We start from the raw sequence: 19,836 nt of genomic DNA, 5'->3' as shown, positions 1-19,836 counted from the left end.
AACAACGAACTACCCGCAACGGACTAAGATTGCCCATATTAATTTTTCGTGTACTGCTACTAAGCAACAGCATCTCCAGTTGTAGTCATATCAATTTTGAATTTACCAGGAGATCAGGAACATCCACTAAAGCGACATCCACAGATTCTCCTGCAGCCCAGTTCCACGATCATACATAAGTCTTCTCGCTGTTTTGGGTACACATACCCTGATCATCGATTTCTTTTGAAATAATTCAAACATTTTGAATAAAATTAAGAATAAAGTAAGTAGTATTAATTGCAGAACGATGACGCTGATCCAAGTTGAAATTGATGTGAGCCATCTCTGACGTTCCCAAGAGTTCCCATCATCACAGATCATATATCATTTCCAACCAACTTCCATGACCATGACCACCACTATATGACAGGAATTCTCCAATATGCCTCCAATGTGAATTCTTATTTAATGGTCATTTCGTTTTTAAAGCAGCTAGAAAATGGCACAACTCCGGATCTTTTTATTACATTAAATATGGCATCGAACGAACTTTTATTAAGTACCCTAAACTAGACAAAGACATTGAGTTAAGTTAATAAATGACGTAAACACACGGCTTAATTCACTATTTGGCAGATTTCTATAAGAACACACAATTACGAATACAAAATATATATAAACGGTGGGTGTACATTGCAGTTAAAAAACGAGTCTTCCTCTCTTTAGCCTGTGAAATGGAGTTATTGCATAGATTGCCTATAAAACTACATATGTAGGTGCTACCACCATCTAGAACTGCGAAGGGCAGAGGTCAAGATCGGGTGGAGGGGGTGGAGCAGCAGGCCATGGACACATCCAGCGGGAGATCCTGCGAGAAGGCAAAGGTCGTGCTAGAAGTCTCGTTGAAGCCGCTGTCCGCCCGATATAGCGGAATCCTGGCTCCTTGCTGGGGCATCGCTACAGATGGTGCCTCTGCTGGCTGGATGGAGCCCGCATCTGGTGTCTGATCCGCTTCCTCCTCCAAATTGGCACTAAAGGACTGCGAGAGATTCTTGCGTTGTGCGGAGCGATGTCTTTTATGTCCGCGCGGAGTATCTGAATTGGAGGAGCTGCAGTTGAAGCTCACTGTCGATAGTTGCATGGCCTCCGCCTCTTCGTCGTCATCGGTTTCAGCCTCCTCTTCCTCACCCTCCGTTTCCTCGAAAAGCGGCTGATCCCCTGCCTCGATTACAACCTGTCGCGTGCTATTCACACGCAGCCGACGAACCCTCTGATTAATGCTGCAATCGGAATGCTCCAGTGCGCCCATGGGCGAGGAACTCCTGTCTGGCGTGAACTTCAATGCCGTGCGCTCTGACAACGTGTCGTGCTGCTCCGTAACGCTGACCTCTACCTTGGAGTGCACCAATCTCCGACTGAGATGCTCCGACGGGGCAATGGGCGACGGCAGCTCCAGCTCGTGCATAAGAAGTTTCCTCTTTCCCGAGCAAGTGCCATTATCGGGAGTGCCTGGCGGTAGTCCGCATAGGTTTCTAATGGGAGAAAGGCAGCCGAAGCTGCTTTCCCCGGAGGCGGAATCCGACAATCTGCCCGCGAACATTGTTTGCTTGCCCTGCGGACTGGAGCCCACCATCGACCTCGACTGCTCCGCCGTGTCCTGTTCGCCCAAAACAATGACATTGTGCAGATCGAAGAGTTTCCGGCGCATGGAGCTATTAAAGATGTCGGGACCACCACTGGATTTGCTCCTGCCAGACAAGCGGCCAGCCAAGTGTGGCCGCAAGTACGGAAGCAGGGCATCCTCTAGGGCCTTTGGCAATATCGGCGGCAGAGTAAGTTCCGTTTGCACCTCGCAATCCCGCATCCTCCGCGACTTATTCGATATGGGAGTGTTGTCCTCGCTGCAATTGAGTATTATGCGCTGTTTTCGCAATGGACAATCCACCGGACTTGGCACAATGTGTGACTCCTTGAAAAAGGCACTGATGGCCAGCTGGGCCTTGGATTCCTGCTCGGGATCGGGGGAATCGTGGAACTGGGTTTCATGGGGCTCCACGTCGGCGGGTTTCAGTTGGGAGACCTCGTCAATGTTCCACTCGAACTGGGTGGACGAGAGTTGGGGTGTCCGCGAGCGGAAAAGCGAGGGACTGCAAGGAAACGAGGGTCGCGATAAGAGGGTTTTTTCAACCCCACGAAAAACTCACCTGGCGATCAGTGGCAGGTGTAAACGATCTGCCATCGCTCCCTCGAAGGGATTCCGCACCTTGTGCAGCCTTTTCGGGGGCGGGGTGCACACATTTCCCGACATCTGGGGGCTGTATTTTCCATTTTCTTTGCCGCCATTCGTTGGCGTTGCCGCCGCCGCCGACGAGTTGCTGCTGTTCGAGTGGCTGTTCCGGCGCGCCCGGCACTTTAATCCGTTCACATTTGTAATGTATCGATTCTTGAGGGCTTGCGGCGTTCGCACCTCGTCGTTGTACATCTTTTCCAGTCACTAATTCGCCTAGTTTCGACTTAAAATAAAACAAGCGCGCCTGCTGCGACTCGCAGGCAGATGTCGGTATTTTCAAATGCAGCAGTGTTGTAAAGCGATGCAGCGGACTTATCGAATCGTTGACAATTCAAATAGCGCTATGCGAAAGTGAGGGTTGTTCAAGGAAAATTAGTTGCTAACGACTGAATTGTCATTTAATATTTATTTATTCGCTTATCTACAAGTGACTGAAAATTATTTCAACTCTTGTCTAACTTTTAGTATTTTTATTTTGCGCGCCAACAGCTGCTTGCTCTCGATAACACATCAGCTGGGCGACGTTAACTGTTTTCTAATTAAATGGGACCAGACCAAAAACAAGAAATGGTTACTGTTATAAAAAATTGTAACCTGTAATAAGCGTGAGGGATAAATAGCTCGAAATTATCCTAATATGGAAGCATTTTAAAATTGAGGCTGCTATCACCTTTTATTGTTCCTATAACTTCATTAAAAATTAAATTCTTGTGTTGCTAATTTTGAATGTTTCAATACTCTTATATTAGAAAAATACCAATGCCAGCATTTAAGTACGCTTTCGCAACTGGTCACACTGACAGCTGTCTTCCACCAACACATCTGCGCGCGTGTGTATGTGTGTGCGTGCAGTGCGAAATAGAAACAAGTAAAGCAAGCGAAAAATCACAGAAATTCACAAAAAAAAAAGCCCAAATAGTTCGAAAATTGGGCCGCCCGGCGAAGAACCGCAAAAGTGGCCAAAATTCGGCGAAAACAGCGCAAGTGTGACAAAGCATTCGTGCCGCTGCAGTCGTCGGCGAAACGGGCGAAAACAAAAGAGAATAGTGTTGATAGTAATACGAGCGTATTTAGCAGTAGCAGCAGCAGCAGCAGTGGCCGAAGCTTCGGCAGGGGAACGGAACGGTGGGCGGTGGGTGCGGAAGCGGGCCGGGGAACGGCCGAGAACGAAACATTAGCAGCAGCAACAACAACAACAAATGCCGGCCGCTTTATCACCGCCGATCTAATCAAAACAGTTAACAGCGACAAGCAGCGAGACAGAGTAGCAAAGGGCCACAGGGACGCGAAAAACCCCCTAGATGCCACCAAACATTTGCGCCTATCGGACTGCTTGCGTACCGTGCAAAAACTTGCTATTGAACTTGAGAGCGCCGACGCCGGCAGCGACGCCAGCGCCCAAGCCAAAGCTAGCGCCGACGCCAGCAGCGCCGTCATGTCCGAGACGGGTTGTCGGCACTATCAAAGCTATGTGAAGGAGCACAGCTACGATACATTCCGGGTCATCGACGCCTACTTCGCTGCCTGCGTCAACAGAGATGCGCGCGAGCGAAAGGTGAGTTCAGTGGCGTGCAAGAGAGTGGGAGGTAGAATGAGAGCGCTGATGCCGTGGTGAGGTGGGAATGTGCGAGTGTGCGAAGGTTAGAGAGAACGCAATCACAATCAGAGGTGAGCCGTGAGTCACGTGAAAGGTCACTGACACACCGGCTGGAATGATAGTGGCAGACAACGCACCGTTCTCACCACAAGGCAGTGCGGACTTTTTGGAATGGGTGAAGCATGGAACAGCTGTTTTAACAGCTGACAAATGAGCACTGTAATAAATACTTTTGCACCGAAAGTTTTATTTTCCGTTTTCATTTTTTTTAGATTTTACATTTCGGCGAAATTACATATTAAGGAAAATATATGTTATTTTTTAAAATATATGTTATTATTGAAATATATAATAATATTACTACATGGTTTTAATATTTTTAGTTACATATAAAATATATATTGATATTGTTTAGGAGATTCTTACTTTTCAAACTTGTGTGGCACTTTTTATGCACGGAAATAACATTTTTACTCAATGTAGGTTTTAGTATGGGATTAGAATTTAGTTTATCTGATTAAAAAAAAATCGAATGTCATATTTATCGGTATCATAAAACCATCCTTCCTCCCCCAGGCTATTCACTGCAACTGCTTCGAGTGCGGCAGCTACGGCATCCAGTTGTACGCTTGCCTGCACTGCATCTACTTCGGCTGTCGGGGGGCCCACATCACGAGTCACCTGCGATCCAAGAAGCACAATGTGGCCCTGGAGCTGTCCCACGGAACGCTCTACTGCTACGCCTGCAGAGACTTCATCTACGACGCGCGGAGCCGCGAGTATGCGCTGATCAACCGCAAGCTGGAGGCCAAGGATCTGCAGAAGAGCATCGGCTGGGTGCCGTGGGTTCCCACGACCAAGGAGACCAATCTGCTGCTGGCCAATGCGAGGCGTCGGCTGGTGAGGCCCAATCAAACGATCGGTCTGAGGGGTCTGCTTAATCTGGGCGCCACTTGCTTCATGAACTGCATCGTCCAGGTGGGCTAATCCAATTAAACTGGCGGGTCTCCTCTCACTGACTTACTCCTGTATCCTCCAGGCTCTGGTTCACACACCCCTGCTTAGCGATTACTTCATGTCAGATCGCCACGACTGCGGCAGCAAGTCATCGCACAAATGTCTCGTTTGCGAAGTGTCACGTCTCTTCCAGGTGAGTTATATATGCTGTAGTGTTTATGATGAGTCTTTTCCATATGCTATCCCCCTTTGTAGGAGTTCTATTCCGGCTCCCGTTCGCCGTTGTCGCTGCATCGGCTACTGCATTTAATCTGGAACCATGCGAAGCACTTGGCCGGCTACGAGCAGCAGGACGCGCACGAGTTCTTCATCGCCACTCTGGACGTGCTGCATCGGCACTGCGTGAAGGCAAAGGCGGAGCACGACAGCAAGGGCAACAGCTCTGGCTCGGGAAGTGGAACTAATTCCAGCAACTCGAGCAGCTCGCATTGCTACGGCCAGTGTAATTGCATCATAGACCAGATCTTCACGGGCATGCTGCAGAGCGATGTGGTGTGCCAGGCGTGCAACGGAGTGTCCACCACGTACGATCCGTTTTGGGACATATCGCTGGACCTGGGCGAAACAACAACGCATGGTGGTGTTACCCCAAAAACGCTGATAGACTGCCTGGAGCGGTACACTCGGGCCGAGCATCTCGGATCGGCCGCCAAAATCAAGTGTTCTACCTGCAAATCCTACCAGGAGTCCACCAAACAGTTCAGCTTGCGGACGCTGCCCAGCGTGGTGTCCTTCCATCTGAAACGCTTCGAGCACTCAGCTCTGATCGATCGCAAGATCTCCTCGTTCATCCAGTTCCCCGTGGAGTTCGACATGACGCCCTTTATGTCGGAGAAGAAGAACGCCTACGGAGACTTCCGGTTCTCTCTGTACGCCGTGGTCAATCATGTGGGCACCATCGACACCGGTCACTATACGGCGTATGTGCGGCACCAGAAGGACACGTGGGTCAAGTGCGATGATCATGTGATAACGATGGCATCGCTCAAGCAGGTGCTGGACAGCGAGGGGTAAGAATGACCAATATATCACAACAAAACCAGCATTCAGCATTTCATTTACTTAAGTTGATTTCACGTTCATATACAAAGTTACTTAGCTTTTTACTCGATTATCAAAGCATTATTAACTTACTACTTATTTTCACTTCTTTCAGTTATTTATTGTTTTACCATAAAAACGTGCTGGAATACGAGTAAGAAAATCCGCTGAGATCGATTAGGGCGACTGTATCCATCAAAAAACAAAATCCCACAAGCAGAAAGCAGAAGTCAATGCATTACGAATTACGAATAAACACAAAATACAGACAAGGACGCGGCAGCGCTTACATATTAAGTAATATTAACATAAACACGAAAGCAATCCTATAATATGAGGAGTGTTCATTCGATTCGATTGGGGTTATTCAAGCTCACAAACTCAAAACATTGGAACAATAGAGAACAAAAAGGAAATTAATGAAAATGTAATCTATCTGAACACTCGATTTGTGGAGATACCCGTTTTGCTCTAAGTATTTCAAATCCATAATACTAAAAACAAAAACAAAACAACAAGCAGATGACTTATACATTTATATTTTAAAAATCAAACAAGGGATATGCTACAAACGCCGTATTGCAAATGGAAAGAGAATGTTTAGCACTTCTCTTGAAATGCCTCTTATTTGGAAAAAAATGTTAAAAACATTTTCAGACAAATTCCGTTAGAACTGAACCAAAATCCAAATCATGCTTATGAATATCGTGAATATTTTTATTTCGTCTTCATTCAATTAGAGAGAGCAATAATTGTAAATTTAAATTAATCCATTGCACAAATTAAATAACTACAATTTTTGGGGGCTGAGGCAACTGGGATTAGGATACATTATACATTGCAGTTATTTCAAAAACAAAAAAGTTACAAACTTTTTTAAAAAAAAAAAAAAAAACAACCGACATCACTTGGGCTCGTCCGGGAATTGAACCCGGGACCTCTCGCACCCGAAGCGAGAATCATACCTCTAGACCAACGAGCCTGCGGTACTGGGATCGATCAGAATGATGGCTTTTAATGTGCGGGACCTCTCACTCCAACGCTCTGGCTCGTGCTATAAGCAAGCTAAAAAGAGACAACTATAGTGTGCGCGTGGTTCGAACACTTGCTAACTTAGCCGACTCACAAACCAGATTGAATATTAAAGGAGAGTGGCCATAACGTACGTTATTTTCAAAATGCAGTCTCGGAATATAATATGCTATTTATGAGCATACATTCCGTATAATGAGAACTTTTTCTGTTGGATAAAATAAGTAAATCGTTTTCGTCTGTCCAATTAATTTATACACAGTTTCAGCTATACATAATTATTTCCTTAATTTTCGAGAGGAATTCAAATTATTTTAAAGTGTAAAATCCTTTTTCGGAGACTACCAGAATCCGAGTTTGAATGGTTATTAATTTATTAAAGGGTAGGTATATGTTATCGGGTCAATTACTTTATCGATAAGATCGGGAGCTTTGCAGTACTGTCGCAGTGGGCAAAGGTCTTGGTCTCATGCGATCGCGGGTTAAAATGGAATTTCAAAAGTCGTACAATTATCCTAACTTCAAGTTTGCTGCCGAACGCAAAAATGGTTGCATATGCGCAAGAGGCAAGCCGTCGTTTTTGGGTCGCTTTTAGCAACGCAGCCCAACTCATCCAGAACAAAGCAGCCAAAGTGTTAAAACAAACGGTTAATATACATACATACTCTTATGATTTTTCAATGCGCTTTTTGCGTCGCCCATCGAAATTATTTGTAAGTATCCGAGATTAAGAAAATTCAAAATATACGCAATATTCGATTGTAATAGACAAAATTGTGTTTGTTAACTTTTTGTATTTCACAACAATGTATTTCGACTTAAGGCGCTTTTGGATTTAAATAATCAAAACAATAAATAAAATAAAAATTTATAAATCTATAAATCACCTATTCCTTAAGTACAGCGATAAAGCGTAGCTCTGTAGCGAAATGATTGTTAAAAAAGATAAATAAATACACATACCGATAATTGGTTTTAATACTGCGCGCATTTCACAGCACTGCCAAGCGGCGTTACTTCAAGTTGGCGTCGAAAAACAATTAAAGTTTTGCTATCGGGAATATCAAAATATCAAAATATCAAAAATTTTGTACAAATATTTGTAAAAAATATGCCATTCGGTAACTATGAGCTTTATATAGCCACATCTGATCCGCTAAAGCAGCGTTTATTTCAGCCAACAATGAAACCGAGAACATAGCCGTTCGCCTCTCCAATCTCTATAGGAATCTTTCGTCTCCATTCTTGAAGGATGTCAAAAAAAAGGGTCCGGCCAAAGCATTCAATCGCAAGCCGCCTACCCAAATGAAATCAGATGAGGAGGAGTACCACAATTTCGAGCGTGGTCTCCACATTTCTGGCTTAGGCCCCGAGTTCGATCAGACGGAGGAGCACCCTAAGCTTAAGTACGAGCTGGCAGAGGACTACAAGAGCTCCAAACACTGCATCTGCATGCGCCCGAACACCGCATACGAGTGCGAACGATGCCATCAGTACTTCTATGGTCGCCTCTTCCAGATTTGTGAGCAGCATCCCAGGGTATGTGGTTCTCCTAACGGACAACACCTAAGACTAGCCACACTGAAGATAACCAGGACGCTTAAGAGCGCAATATAGGTAGCAACACCAACTGGTGGTTGCCCCATAGGGTCGAACTATCAAAAGGATTAGCCAAGGCAGCTATATTTTATAGAACATATTTACAATGCGTTGCTTTTACCGTGGAATTGTTATATCTTTGAGCAGATCTCTCTCATCTCCCTACCCATTTAAAATTCTTTATTGTATTGTATAATCTTATTTTATTTCTCTTCCTTACTAGGATTTTTTCCTTATGGACAAGCGCTCTTGTCCATTCTGTAATGCCCCCATTGAGATGATTAAGAAGTCACCTATCAGCTGGAAGACAATACGTAAGATTGAAGAAGCCGAATTGCCCAGTGATGAGGATCTATGATTAGGAGTTTGAGACTCAGCCGCATGTTACCTTAAATACATTGTTAAATGTAGAACAAAGTGTTAATATTGTTAATACATACCATTCGGACTTCGGTTAAAAAGAGCTGAGTTTGATTGTCCCTTGGCCCACATGCCAGTTTTTATTTTGCAGCGCAACATTTATGTATGATGTGCACACACATAAGCTGTTAGACAGGAACTGCGGCACGGACACGACCACGATAAACCCTTATAGCCCAGTCTGCAGATTGGCACTGCGGCAGTGACTCGACGCAAAGTGCATGGCATGGATATGCATGAGCTTACAGCTGGTTCCAAAATGGTAGTTGCTTAAAGTTTGCTTTTATTAAAAATCTTGAGTTGATGCAATATGCAGAAAATAATATTTTAAATTCTGATTAGTTTTAAGAAATGGTTATTTAAATGGCTCATAAGTAAATCCTTTAAATTCAACTATTATTTGTATCGTAGAAAGTTGCCTATTTTGTTTCCCAGTACTTCAGTTCGCAAGAAATTCCCCGCACTTCTTTCAACATGCTGATTCATATCAGGTTAGTACATAATATTATGTGAACTTGCATTAAGATATCTGCCATCTTAGCAGTGCAACGCGGAGTCTCAGCTTGGCACCATTGAAATCAGCGGACAAATTCATGTCACCAGATAACAATTCAATCACTTAAGAGTTCAGCACATTTTGAAATCGCTTTACAATGCCCCAGGCCAAGTCTCCATGGGCACATTGTGGTGTCCTCCTTGGTTCTTCGTCCTGCGCTGCTCTGGCTAACTCCTGCTGGTCTGGTAAGTGGCGACGCTTTAGATTGCATTTGCCTCGACTTATTTTCAGTTCTTTTCCTCCGTCGTTCTGGTTCCGTGCACTGCAGTTTTCCCAACGACTTGGCAAGCCATTCTATGGATTCACTTGTTCTTGGACTTCCACTTGCGGGTTTTCTGCATCCGCATTCTGGTGCTTCAACAGGCGTCCATGGTAAATCAGCTCGGCTCTGGATCGCAAGAAGTTCTGCCTTAGTCATTGCTGACCTCGTTCTCCCTTCTTCAGCATTTTGAATGGCACAATGTTCGCAGTTGGTCGCTTTTCATGGGAAGTTTTAATGATATGGACAAGTAATCATTGTAATGATGCGGGTCCGTTTATGAAATTCATTTAAGTAAGGTTAGCTTGAAGTTTAATTGAACTCATGTGATACGAAGGGATACATCTCCATCATCGTTATATGATAGCTATATCTGAATGAAGTGAAGGATGAACGTCCTCGTCCTTTTTACCGCCTATGTCAACAACTGCAGCCCATGGTTAACTTGTCGTTAAATACGGATCACCGTCTGTATGACTAAATAAACAACATCACTGGCACTTCCTTTCTGTGTCGGCAAGGACACCATCCGGCAGCGACCTCCCCTTTAACCCGTTTCAAAAACAGCTCCGGCTTCGTTGATGCCAACTGAAAGCGGATTCGGTGCTGGTCGTAGTTTCCATTTCTGCCAGTTGTCCTGCCAGTTGCCTCCGCATGCGAGTGTCTTTTGCCTGTGGGCACTTTGGAATAACTTGGACAATTGCTTTCATGCTGATTTCGTTTCGCTTTGCTCCCCCACTAGACCTTGTTGCTTTTAAACTCATTTCAGTTTCCAGATCAACTTGACCGTGCTTAGTAGCCTAGTTTAAGTATGCCACTTCGAAAATATTCCAATTAGTGTAACAGTTTTTTAGCTTTTATGATTGCTCTCTAAGTGAATTTTGTTTGGTGCAGGGATGCAAATTAGGAAAGTTTGTGTGGCATAAGCATACATATATAAGTTAAAATAATTACAAGTATTTCCGAAGCAGAAGGACTAAATGTTCTTTTGATTCTCACGTACAATTAAAGTCGAAATAGTCTTTTCATAGGGTTTATGTGTGTTTTTAAGCTTTTAAGCGATCTAGGTCAGCGATCTTTTGCATCCCGGTTTTGGAATACTGTTGAAAGTCTGTCCGTTGCCCCTTTAAATCACATGGTTGCACCCATTATGTGACTCCTGGATGCGACATAGACAAAGTTGGCTTAAGTACGCCGGCCCGCCTGGTCATTGTACTCCGTGCCCAGCGTGACTGCTGCATCTGCAGCTGCCCCCTTTCCATTATTGAAGTGTGCACTTCCGCAAAATGGTATTTGGAGCAAGCACATAAGCTTAACCCCTTTGTGCAGCTAGCTCCTCTGCCAATAGAAGCTGTGAATTTAGTGGCACTTGCAATTTTATGGCAAACAATGAAAGGGACACCAGACTGAAGGAGCAAAGTGCGCCGATGGGAGATTCGTCCCTCGGCAAGGGCTATTTATTTGCATGCCCCACTAATGGCAGCTTTTATATACGTTTATATTCGCATATTAGGCTAAACAAGGCTTCTTAAACACTTGCTGGCGTTCATGGATCCATTTGGATATTACTGTGAATAGAAAAAGAATCTCACATTTTTTGTTGTACACATTTATATAGATAAACCTACTCCATCTGGAGCCCAGGACGACAGGACAAACGGAATGTTCTGTTAGCGGATCAGGCTCTCCGGCGTGATTCAAGTTGAACCAAATCAAAGCATTGCCTTTTTTGGGCTTTACGGCAATCTTAAGTTTTGTAAAAACTGTAGTTCCTCCCAAAGGAACGTCTGATGCCTAAATTAAGGAATACGAATAAAATAAGCAAGAAAAAGTTTAAAAAACACTTACGTAGAATAACGCTGTAGCTATGCGATCGCCTCCGAAATCGGCAAAAAAGTCTGGCTGAAAGAAATTATATGCTACTCAACTAGGTATCGTTAATCTCAGAACCACTCACAGGTCTTTTGGCCAACTCCACGTAGTCAACATGCTTTCCAAAATGACCACCCAGCCCGTAATTGGTCAGGTACAGAACCATATTTTCGCGCATCTCAAGACCACTCATATCCGCCAGCCGCCGATTGATGCTCAAAGTGAAAGGTGCCGTCGTGCCTTGAAAAGAAATTATTTTCACCACTCGGTCCTGCTGCTTTGGATTGCCCTTTTTGTCGAAATCTACATATGTCCAGCCATCAATCATGGAGTCATTATACATGGCTAAGTCTCGCATTGATTTGAATTCGTTTTCATAGAGCACGTCGTGATACAGAAGTATCATAGGCTGTACGCTCAGAAACTCCAACTTAAGTGGGGCTAACTTAAGGAACGCAGAGGTGTCCCTATTATAGCGGCATATTAGTTCTGGCGAGGATTTCCTTGACCACTCTCCACGGCAACCTCGCTCCAGCTTGGTTGGTTTGCGCTTCTGTCGGGCTGCTACCTCTTGGAAGATCTTCTCGTCCCCTGATAGGTATTCATCAATTAACTTCTTAACGTTGTCGTAGTTGTCCTCCCTTGTGACCTCTTTGGCCAATCGGTTCCATTCAGACTTCTCTGTCGGAGTGGGCTTAGTTTTATCCAAAGTTAGGGCTTTAAATGGAATTGAATGGCATTAGTCGGCATCTCCGATACGTTAATGTTCCGGAAGTTATCTTACATTCTTTCAGCAAGGCCTTGGCATACTTTTTGTATATCCTTTTCCTCTTCAAGCCCAAAACTTTCGCGTAGATCATGCCGTGGGAATGTGTGTGAAGCCTTAGGGCCATGCGATACCAGTGCGTGGATCCTGAGAATTGCGTTTGATTGTAGTAATAATCAGCCAGGGCAACGCAATCCGGAGCAGTCAAATGGGAGCTACAAGAAGACACCTTGGATATTCTCAAGATTGCATATTAAATTTGCCAACCCACTTTAATTTCTTTCCCATGAGGACACCTTTCGTCAAATCCTCTGCGTGCAGATTGTGAAATTTTTCAATGCGCGTCATACCCTTTAGGGCAATTTTGAGGTCATCGTCAATCGGCGCGGACTTCAACTGCACTTCCATTTCTTTGGTTTTCTTCGAAACTATAGCCAGTTTTATATATCTCATCCATTTGGGCCAATCTTGATTGAGACGTCTGAGCAAGGGAAACGCATTAAGCGGATTGGACACATACTCTTCCTTCTCCTCCAGCGTTGTCAAAGTTTCTCGTTTCAGTGAGTCTTGATATCTGAAAGTATTATGTATTGTGTGAAATGTGTCTCATATAATTTAATTTATAGTATAATTTACACAACATTTCAAATGATTTTTATTGAATAAAAATAAAAACTTACAATTTAATCAGATTTAACTTGGACTGCATTTCCTGAACGTAAATATCCAGGTTCGTTTTTAGAGATTCTTCCATTTCAAAAAGTTTCACCATGCTCATCACAGAAGTGCTGTATATCATTTTCTCCTCTGACGTTTCATTTTTGTCCTTGCAAAAGTCCTGCGGTACCCAAATTAATACAAGACATAGCTGAAGCACGAACCACTTCATCTTGGCTTGGGTTAACTAATGCAGTAAACTTCTGTGCTATTTATTAGAAAAATCGACAATTTTATGGTATATTGGTTATGGCTGATATATTTGCGGTTCCACCAAAAAAAATTGGTTTGGAATCTTATAAGTAACAATCTTATAATATTGCCAGCATAAAATCTTTTAAAAACCATTATGAACAAGGTGACAGTAGAGTTGTTTAACTAGAGTTATATTAACTACGATTTGCATGGGAAGCTGAACATTTGCGGAAACATAGGAAGCCACTTTGTGAGAGCTGTAAAATAAAACAACCTATATGTAGTATAATCGTACACATATAAATAAGCTAACCTACTCCATCTGTCTCCATTGATTACTGGACACACAGAGTGTTTGCTTCTTATATCAGGTCTTCCGTCATCATGCAAATTGAACCAGTACAACATGCTGCCTTTTTGTGGGAAGACCGTAACATTTATTTCCGGAAAAACAGTGGCACCTCCTTGTGGAACTTCACTAGCCTGTAAAATGGAATCTGTGTATATATTTGAAGGGAAAGCAATCATCTTCACTCACATAAAAAAGAATGCTGGCCAACCTATCGCCCAACGTCGTAATATTTGGAGTTTCAAAACCATCGGAGGAGTAGTCAAAGTGCGGTTGGAAATAGGTGCCCACTCCATAGTTCGCGATCTGTAGCTTTTCATCTTTTGAGAAGTTGAATTCTGTCATATCAATTATGCGCTGATTGATGCGCTCTCGTACTAAAGAAATATTTGACCACCAGTCATATCGGACCACTGTATCTCTGATTTCTGTGCCATTTCTCTCGCTGGCGTAGCCATTAACCATATTCATCGATTGCCCTTTAAGTTCATGAATCTCCGAATCATACAGAACTTCGTGATACATTGCTATAAATGGATCCAAACTAATTTCCTCCAATTTCAGAGGAGCCAATCGCAGAAACGTATTCGCAGTGCTTTTGAATCGACACACAAGGTTCGTCTTTTGGCGATACAGTCCTCGACAACCAAGTTCAAAGTTGGAACTTCTTCTTTTTACCTGATACAGCTCTTTCTCTACTTCAACGTCGTTATGCGGGTCTCTCAGGTCAGACATAATATTATCCACCTCCTCTTGACTGGCCTGTACCATTACAAAGGCTTCTTCAATGGACTTCGTAGGCTCAGATATAGTAGAGCCTAACACTAGTTGAAATAAGCCAAAAGAGAAAATATGTAGGGTCACTCTTACCGTATTTGAAGAGGGACTTAATGTATTGCCGATGAAGGTGTTCAGAAGGGTCGCCCAAAATCTCAATTAGCAATTGATCGGCATTTTCCAATTCACGTTTGCAAGCAACTCGATACCATTTGGCTGCTGTCTGATAGTCGCTTTGCTGATACATCGAATTACCCATGGCTATGAGGTCACGATATGTAAGTTGAACGCTGTAAGGTCGATTTGACTAATAATTCTGTAATTTTAATTACTATTCTAAATACTTGTACTGAACTCCGTGCAAAACCCCTTGTGCCAAATCGTCGATTTTCGAGTCATATATTTTTTCTATGCGTTGAATTCCATGCATGGCCGACAACATGTCCACATCGTTAGGCACCTTTTCCACAAGCTCATCCAAGATATTTAGATCCCCTGTATATATAAAATTGGAACAAATTATCTTTGAGGTTATATATACTATTAAGGTATTATACAGTACTGCAATTTCATGTTACTAGTTGCTAGATACTAGTTACTACACACTAGTTACTACTTACTAGTTACTACATACTAGTTACTGTTTACTGGTTACTCCATACTAGTTACTACTTACTAGTTACTGTTCACTGGTTACTCCATACTAGTTAATGCTTACTAGTTACTATTAACCAGCTACTACGTACTAGTTACTACATAATAGTTACTACTAATACGAGTAGTTACTAGTTACAACTTACCTTCTCCCATGGCCTCTTTAAAATAGGCGTGCCATTTTGGTAAATCCTCGTGGGTGCGTCTTAACAGTGAAAAGGCATTTATGGGATTTGAAACGTATTGCACTTTTTCATTGAGGCTTCGATGTAATTCATAACCCACTGAAGACAAGTATCTAAAATTTTTCTTTTACTTGTGATAAAAACAAATATTAGATTGTGTTACATTCGAAGTGATTCGAATTTTTCTCCCAGATGATCGGCTTTGTTTATAAGGCTATCGGCGAATTTTCCTTCCACTTTGAGCAGTTTTAGAAGTCCCAAAGTAGATGAGCTGTATCGTTCTTTTTCCTCAATATCATCGACACATCCTACAAAACTTCTTAGAACTGCAAAACCAAGCAGAACTGGGAGTAAACTATAACACTTTCTCATCATAACTAAGAAGCAATTATACTTGTTTAAACAATTGTAAGTTCTTCTTGACTTAAATGGATTCTTTAAGGTCATAGCCGGTTAAATTTGATTAGTTACGTTTTTGTTTATTAGCTATCGTTATATATCGAGATATTTGATTTTTTATTGCCAAGTTCTTTTATTTTACAAATATAAAGTGCTATTTAAAGTTAGGTCTAAAATTATTTAAAACTATTGGTTACTCTTTGCGTTCTTGTACTGCATAGGTCGTCCATTGTATGCACCTTTTTGGTGATAACTAAAAAGAAATCTAGATCAATCAAATCTATTTCATTAGATTTCCATTTTTTCAGGTACCCCATTTATTTCCTTGTAGTACTGGGCATTCCAAAGGATCACTGCGGGGATCAGGTGTATTATACCAAATGAGACAGCTGCCCTTTTGAGGAAAGACGGATATTTTCAACTTTGGAAAAACCGTCGCACCACCGAGCTCCACATTGTTAAGCTGTTTGAAAGCAAATATTTTTTGGATAAATAGTACAGGTGCTATTAATAGGATAGTTTCAGTGATAAAACCGGAAGCAAACTTATGTATATGTATTTTGCTAAACTAAATGTACTTACAAAAAATAGCAATGTTCCTTTTGAATATTCTTTTATATGTTTTTGCGTTCCTGGACCGTTTTTGGATACTATAAGTTGATCTGAATTTAGAAAACTAAGTCGTGTCAATTCGTTTATGCGTTTTTCAATAGGATTGACAACCTCTGCGGTATTATCATTCGAGTGCTGTTTGAGCTTATCGATCTCATCGTCATTCAGAATATTGTGGTATATGACAATGTAAGGATCCAAATTTAAAACTTCTTGTTTTAGGGGAGCTAGTCTCAAGAATTCTGTTATGGTGAAATTATAGGTGCAAACATGATTCCTACGCCTAAGAAACTGGCCACGACATCCAATTTCGTAGTCTGAGGGTTTAGTCTTGTTAACATTCATTTCGTAAACAATTTCATCGTCAGCTTGACTTAGCAACTCATTTAAAAGAGATTTTACATCTGCTAGGCTCGCCTTACTCAGAGCTTCGTAAGATATTTTTTTAGCTTCTGCGAATGTCATCGAAGGATTTGACTTGGTCATGCCTATATGTTTGTAAGGGAATGATAAGATAGGCCTTATTGGTTCATCATACTTACCGAATATGAGCATTGATTTGGCGTACAGAGTATACAAATTAACCTTGGGATCTCCAAGAATGCTGTTAATAATCTCGGCATTTCTTTCGGGCTCATGTTTGATGGCCACGCGAAACCACATAGAAGCCCGTTGGTAGTCCTCCCTTTTAAATTTGTGCTCGCCCAAAGCAACGCAATCCCGAATAGAAGGCCGAAAGCTAAAAAGTAATCGTATTAAATTGATAATAACAAAAACAAATGTTTTATATACTAATATTGCTTGCCCTGAATACGACCTCTTGCCAACTCAATGGCTTCCAAATCGTAAATCTGTTCAAGTCGGTGCATTTTTCCCAGGGAATATTCCATATCCTTGTTATTCGGTACCTTATCTATAATTTCTTCCAAGGCAAACAGTTCCTCTAAAATAAAAATTGAATTATTATTTGAGTACAGTATTTTGAGCAATATAAAGCGATCAAGCTAATGCTTTTGTAAATACCAATGTTAATTAAATATGAAAATTTAATAAATTCTTTAAAATTGTTACAAAACCCTCTTACCGATTCCTACGATCTGCTGTGAATAGTTGTGCCATTTTGGTAGATCTTGATGTGTCCGTCTCACTAGACTAAATGCATTAATGGGATTACCGACATATTTCTCTCGATCTTCAAAACTTTGTTGGAGTTCGTAGTCAACCGAGTCGATATAACTGTGGGAACATCTGGATTAAAAACTTGTAAATCGTTTATTAAAACTTGTAAACTGCCTTACGCTTGGAGATTTTTAACTTTTTCGTCCAATTTATTGGTATATGCCTTAATATTCGTTATGAATATTTCCTCAATTTTTAAAAGTTTTAAAAGTCCCGCGATTGAACTATCCACACTATTATTTTCGACGTTTATGAATTCACCGGAGTTATCCCCCATAATTGGACTCCAAAAAAGGAGAAACATGAACAAACTCCAGAAGCTTTTCATTTTGACTGACTTCTGTATTTATCAGATAACTAAGTAAATTAAATACGACAAGGGTATACCGAAGCTAATACATTTATGTATACTTTTATCGTTAGGGAACACGTCATTCCTTATGAACTCTTGGGCTGCAGGGCTTCACAAACAATTGGGGGGCGTAGTGTAACCACTTGGTTATTGCTGAAAGTATATACTCGTAGTTATGTCTGGAGCTGTACAACTTTTTCTCATAATAGTCACTCCATCGGGAACCCACTATAACTGGACACACGGAGTGCAGGGTTCGTGGATCTGGCGATGAATGAAAGCATTGAACCAAAGTAACGCATTACCTTTTTTCGGCTCCACCATCACCTTTGAGTCGGGAAATACGGTTTGTCCACCCTGTGAAACTTCTCCAGCCTGCCAAAAAAAAAAAAACAATCGAAATTGTCAAATTTTGGAGAAACAATTACAATACTTACATAAAATATAATACTGCCAATTCGATCTCCCAGAGTGTTGTTCACATCCACCTCTTTTAAACGATCTGTATAATAGTCGTAATGTGGCTTGAAGTACCCACCCACTCCAAAATTGGCCGATTGTATGGCAGGAAACTCTTCCAGTTTGAAGCCCGTCATGTCGGAAATGCGTTGATTGATTCGCTTACTGAACGAAGATTCCTTCCTTATCCAATAGACGCGGGAAACAATCTCCTTATTATCTCCCAAGCTAGTTCACCCATTCTCCATTTCCGTAATCTCTCCTTTCATTTCTTCAATTTCTTTATCGCTAACCACTTCGTGGAACATCACAATGTAAGGATCCCGGCTTACTTCCTCCATTTTCAAGGGTGCTAGTTGTAGAAAAGCGTTTGTACTCGAGTTGTAACGGCAGACGAGGTTGGATTTCTTGGGAAAGAGTCCTTGACATCCAAGATTATGGCCAGTGGGAGGTGTTGTGGAGTCATCATTAATCCATTGCTTTAGTTCTGAACTGATCAGTTGTTCCAAATCCATTTGTTTGGCATCTTGTAATTGGGTATTGACCATGTTATCAATGGTCTCATTAGTCAGTGCTTGATTGGACAAATAAATACCTGGGAGGAAAACATGATTAAGATAACACGCCATTAGTTTTGCATTAATTTAATATAATTTACTTACTCGTTTGGCTACGGCTGTTGCAAAGCCTTTCAATTCAATTTCCTGTAATATATTCATAATCTCCAAACTACCATCTGCGTTTAACTTTAATGCTTCCCGAAACCACAAAAGTGATCGTTTAAACTCGCCGATTTCAAATTTATGGTGAGCCAAAGACAAACAGTCCCGAAATGAAAGTTTATATCTAGTTACCAGTAAAGTGTACAAATATATTTCAAATATAATGATTACAGTTAGTAGTGCTTGTTTTCGAACTTACATAAATTCTGTACTTTGAAGAAGACCTTTTGCTATGTCCTTTGGTTGGAGATCATAGGTTGTCTCTATGCGGTGCATCGCTTTCAGTTTTTCATTCATATCGAAGGATTCAGGGGCTGCACTCACGATATCCTGCATCGCAGTGAGTTGTACAAGGCCCAAAGGCTTTTGGGTGTAGTTTTGCAATTTTGGCCAATCCTGATTTAGTCTTCTGATGAGTCCAAAAGCATTTAACGGATTGGAAACGAACTTCTCCCTTTCATTGTGGGTTATGTGATTGGGCCGCTTCAGGGCATCTAGGAAACTGAAACATGTTATGAGTGCAGGAAATGTGTAATTACTGGTGAAAGTTCAACTCACATATTTAGGTTGTCCACTTTCTCCTGCAAGATGTTGGCATACATCGAAAAATTCTCCATAAACGCTTGCTCCATCTTTAAGAGTTTAACTAGTCCCAAAACTGAGGAGCTGTAGTATTTTCTATTAAATAAATCATTAGGATCCGTAGAATTAATTGATTGAACTAGAATAAGCAGAACAGCGGCTCTCACAACATTCAACATTCTCTAGCAGCTTTTAAAAATATTGTAAAAGGGATCACACCAAG

At 41.8% G+C, this 19,836-nt stretch overlaps 7 protein-coding genes and 1 non-coding gene across 8 annotated transcripts; 2 read left to right on the top strand and 6 right to left on the bottom strand.

Moving 5' to 3' along the window:
* Window positions 1-481: 481 nt before the first annotated feature.
* Window positions 482-2,617, bottom strand: LOC6618327 (protein aurora borealis). The gene is made up of 2 exons (XM_032718127.1): window positions 2,187-2,617; window positions 482-2,129 (listed from the first exon to the last, which is right to left on the bottom strand). Exons 1-2 carry the CDS (start codon window positions 2,462-2,464, stop codon window positions 794-796), a joined length of 1,614 nt encoding a protein of 537 aa, XP_032574018.1. The 5' UTR covers window positions 2,465-2,617; the 3' UTR covers window positions 482-793.
* A 461-nt stretch (window positions 2,618-3,078) lies between these two features.
* LOC6618325 (ubiquitin carboxyl-terminal hydrolase nonstop) lies at window positions 3,079-6,445 on the top strand. Its single transcript, XM_002042561.2, has 5 exons — window positions 3,079-3,827; window positions 4,446-4,847; window positions 4,909-5,019; window positions 5,082-5,896; window positions 6,043-6,445. Exons 1-5 carry the CDS (start codon window positions 3,708-3,710, stop codon window positions 6,083-6,085), a joined length of 1,491 nt encoding a protein of 496 aa, XP_002042597.2. The 5' UTR covers window positions 3,079-3,707; the 3' UTR covers window positions 6,086-6,445.
* A 392-nt stretch (window positions 6,446-6,837) lies between these two features.
* Window positions 6,838-6,909, bottom strand: Trnap-cgg. The gene has a single exon. It is a non-coding gene; the product is annotated as a tRNA-Pro (tRNA).
* Window positions 6,910-7,249: 340 nt separating this feature from the next.
* On the top strand, window positions 7,250-9,021 carry LOC6618322 (uncharacterized protein CG13380). The gene is made up of 4 exons (XM_002042559.2): window positions 7,250-7,672; window positions 7,958-8,080; window positions 8,137-8,498; window positions 8,782-9,021. Exons 2-4 carry the CDS (start codon window positions 8,071-8,073, stop codon window positions 8,914-8,916), a joined length of 507 nt encoding a protein of 168 aa, XP_002042595.1. The 5' UTR covers window positions 7,250-7,672; window positions 7,958-8,070; the 3' UTR covers window positions 8,917-9,021.
* A 2,179-nt stretch (window positions 9,022-11,200) lies between these two features.
* On the bottom strand, window positions 11,201-13,324 carry LOC6618321 (prolyl 4-hydroxylase subunit alpha-1). Its single transcript, XM_002042558.2, has 7 exons — window positions 13,112-13,324; window positions 12,703-13,005; window positions 12,450-12,646; window positions 11,751-12,382; window positions 11,642-11,695; window positions 11,422-11,587; window positions 11,201-11,361 (listed from the first exon to the last, which is right to left on the bottom strand). Exons 1-7 carry the CDS (start codon window positions 13,318-13,320, stop codon window positions 11,303-11,305), a joined length of 1,620 nt encoding a protein of 539 aa, XP_002042594.1. The 5' UTR covers window positions 13,321-13,324; the 3' UTR covers window positions 11,201-11,302.
* Window positions 13,325-13,485: 161 nt separating this feature from the next.
* On the bottom strand, window positions 13,486-15,708 carry LOC6618320 (prolyl 4-hydroxylase subunit alpha-1). The gene is made up of 7 exons (XM_002042557.2): window positions 15,472-15,708; window positions 15,270-15,421; window positions 14,814-14,964; window positions 14,563-14,759; window positions 13,882-14,510; window positions 13,661-13,826; window positions 13,486-13,600 (listed from the first exon to the last, which is right to left on the bottom strand). The coding sequence occupies exons 1-7, from the start codon at window positions 15,681-15,683 to the stop codon at window positions 13,542-13,544; spliced, it is 1,566 nt and encodes a 521-aa protein (XP_002042593.2). The 5' UTR covers window positions 15,684-15,708; the 3' UTR covers window positions 13,486-13,541.
* Window positions 15,709-15,820: 112 nt separating this feature from the next.
* On the bottom strand, window positions 15,821-17,855 carry LOC6618319 (prolyl 4-hydroxylase subunit alpha-2). The gene is given in 8 exon segments (XM_002042556.2): window positions 15,821-15,955; window positions 15,958-15,960; window positions 16,020-16,170; window positions 16,290-16,807; window positions 16,862-17,058; window positions 17,112-17,262; window positions 17,404-17,555; window positions 17,618-17,855. Coding segments are annotated over 8 exon segments (1,443 nt in total). The 5' UTR covers window positions 17,827-17,855; the 3' UTR covers window positions 15,821-15,893.
* Window positions 17,856-17,892: 37 nt separating this feature from the next.
* On the bottom strand, window positions 17,893-19,814 carry LOC6618318 (prolyl 4-hydroxylase subunit alpha-1). The gene is given in 6 exon segments (XM_032718130.1): window positions 17,893-18,126; window positions 18,129-18,225; window positions 18,288-18,904; window positions 18,968-19,155; window positions 19,231-19,533; window positions 19,590-19,814. Coding segments are annotated over 6 exon segments (1,605 nt in total). The 5' UTR covers window positions 19,793-19,814; the 3' UTR covers window positions 17,893-17,929.
* Between the last annotated feature and the right edge of the window lie 22 nt (window positions 19,815-19,836).

The sequence above is a fragment of the Drosophila sechellia genome, chromosome 3L (assembly GCF_004382195.2).
Source record: "Drosophila sechellia strain sech25 chromosome 3L, ASM438219v1, whole genome shotgun sequence".
Classification (NCBI taxonomy): Eukaryota; Metazoa; Arthropoda; class Insecta; order Diptera; family Drosophilidae; genus Drosophila; species Drosophila sechellia.
This window is presented reverse-complemented; position numbering and strand designations above follow the sequence as displayed.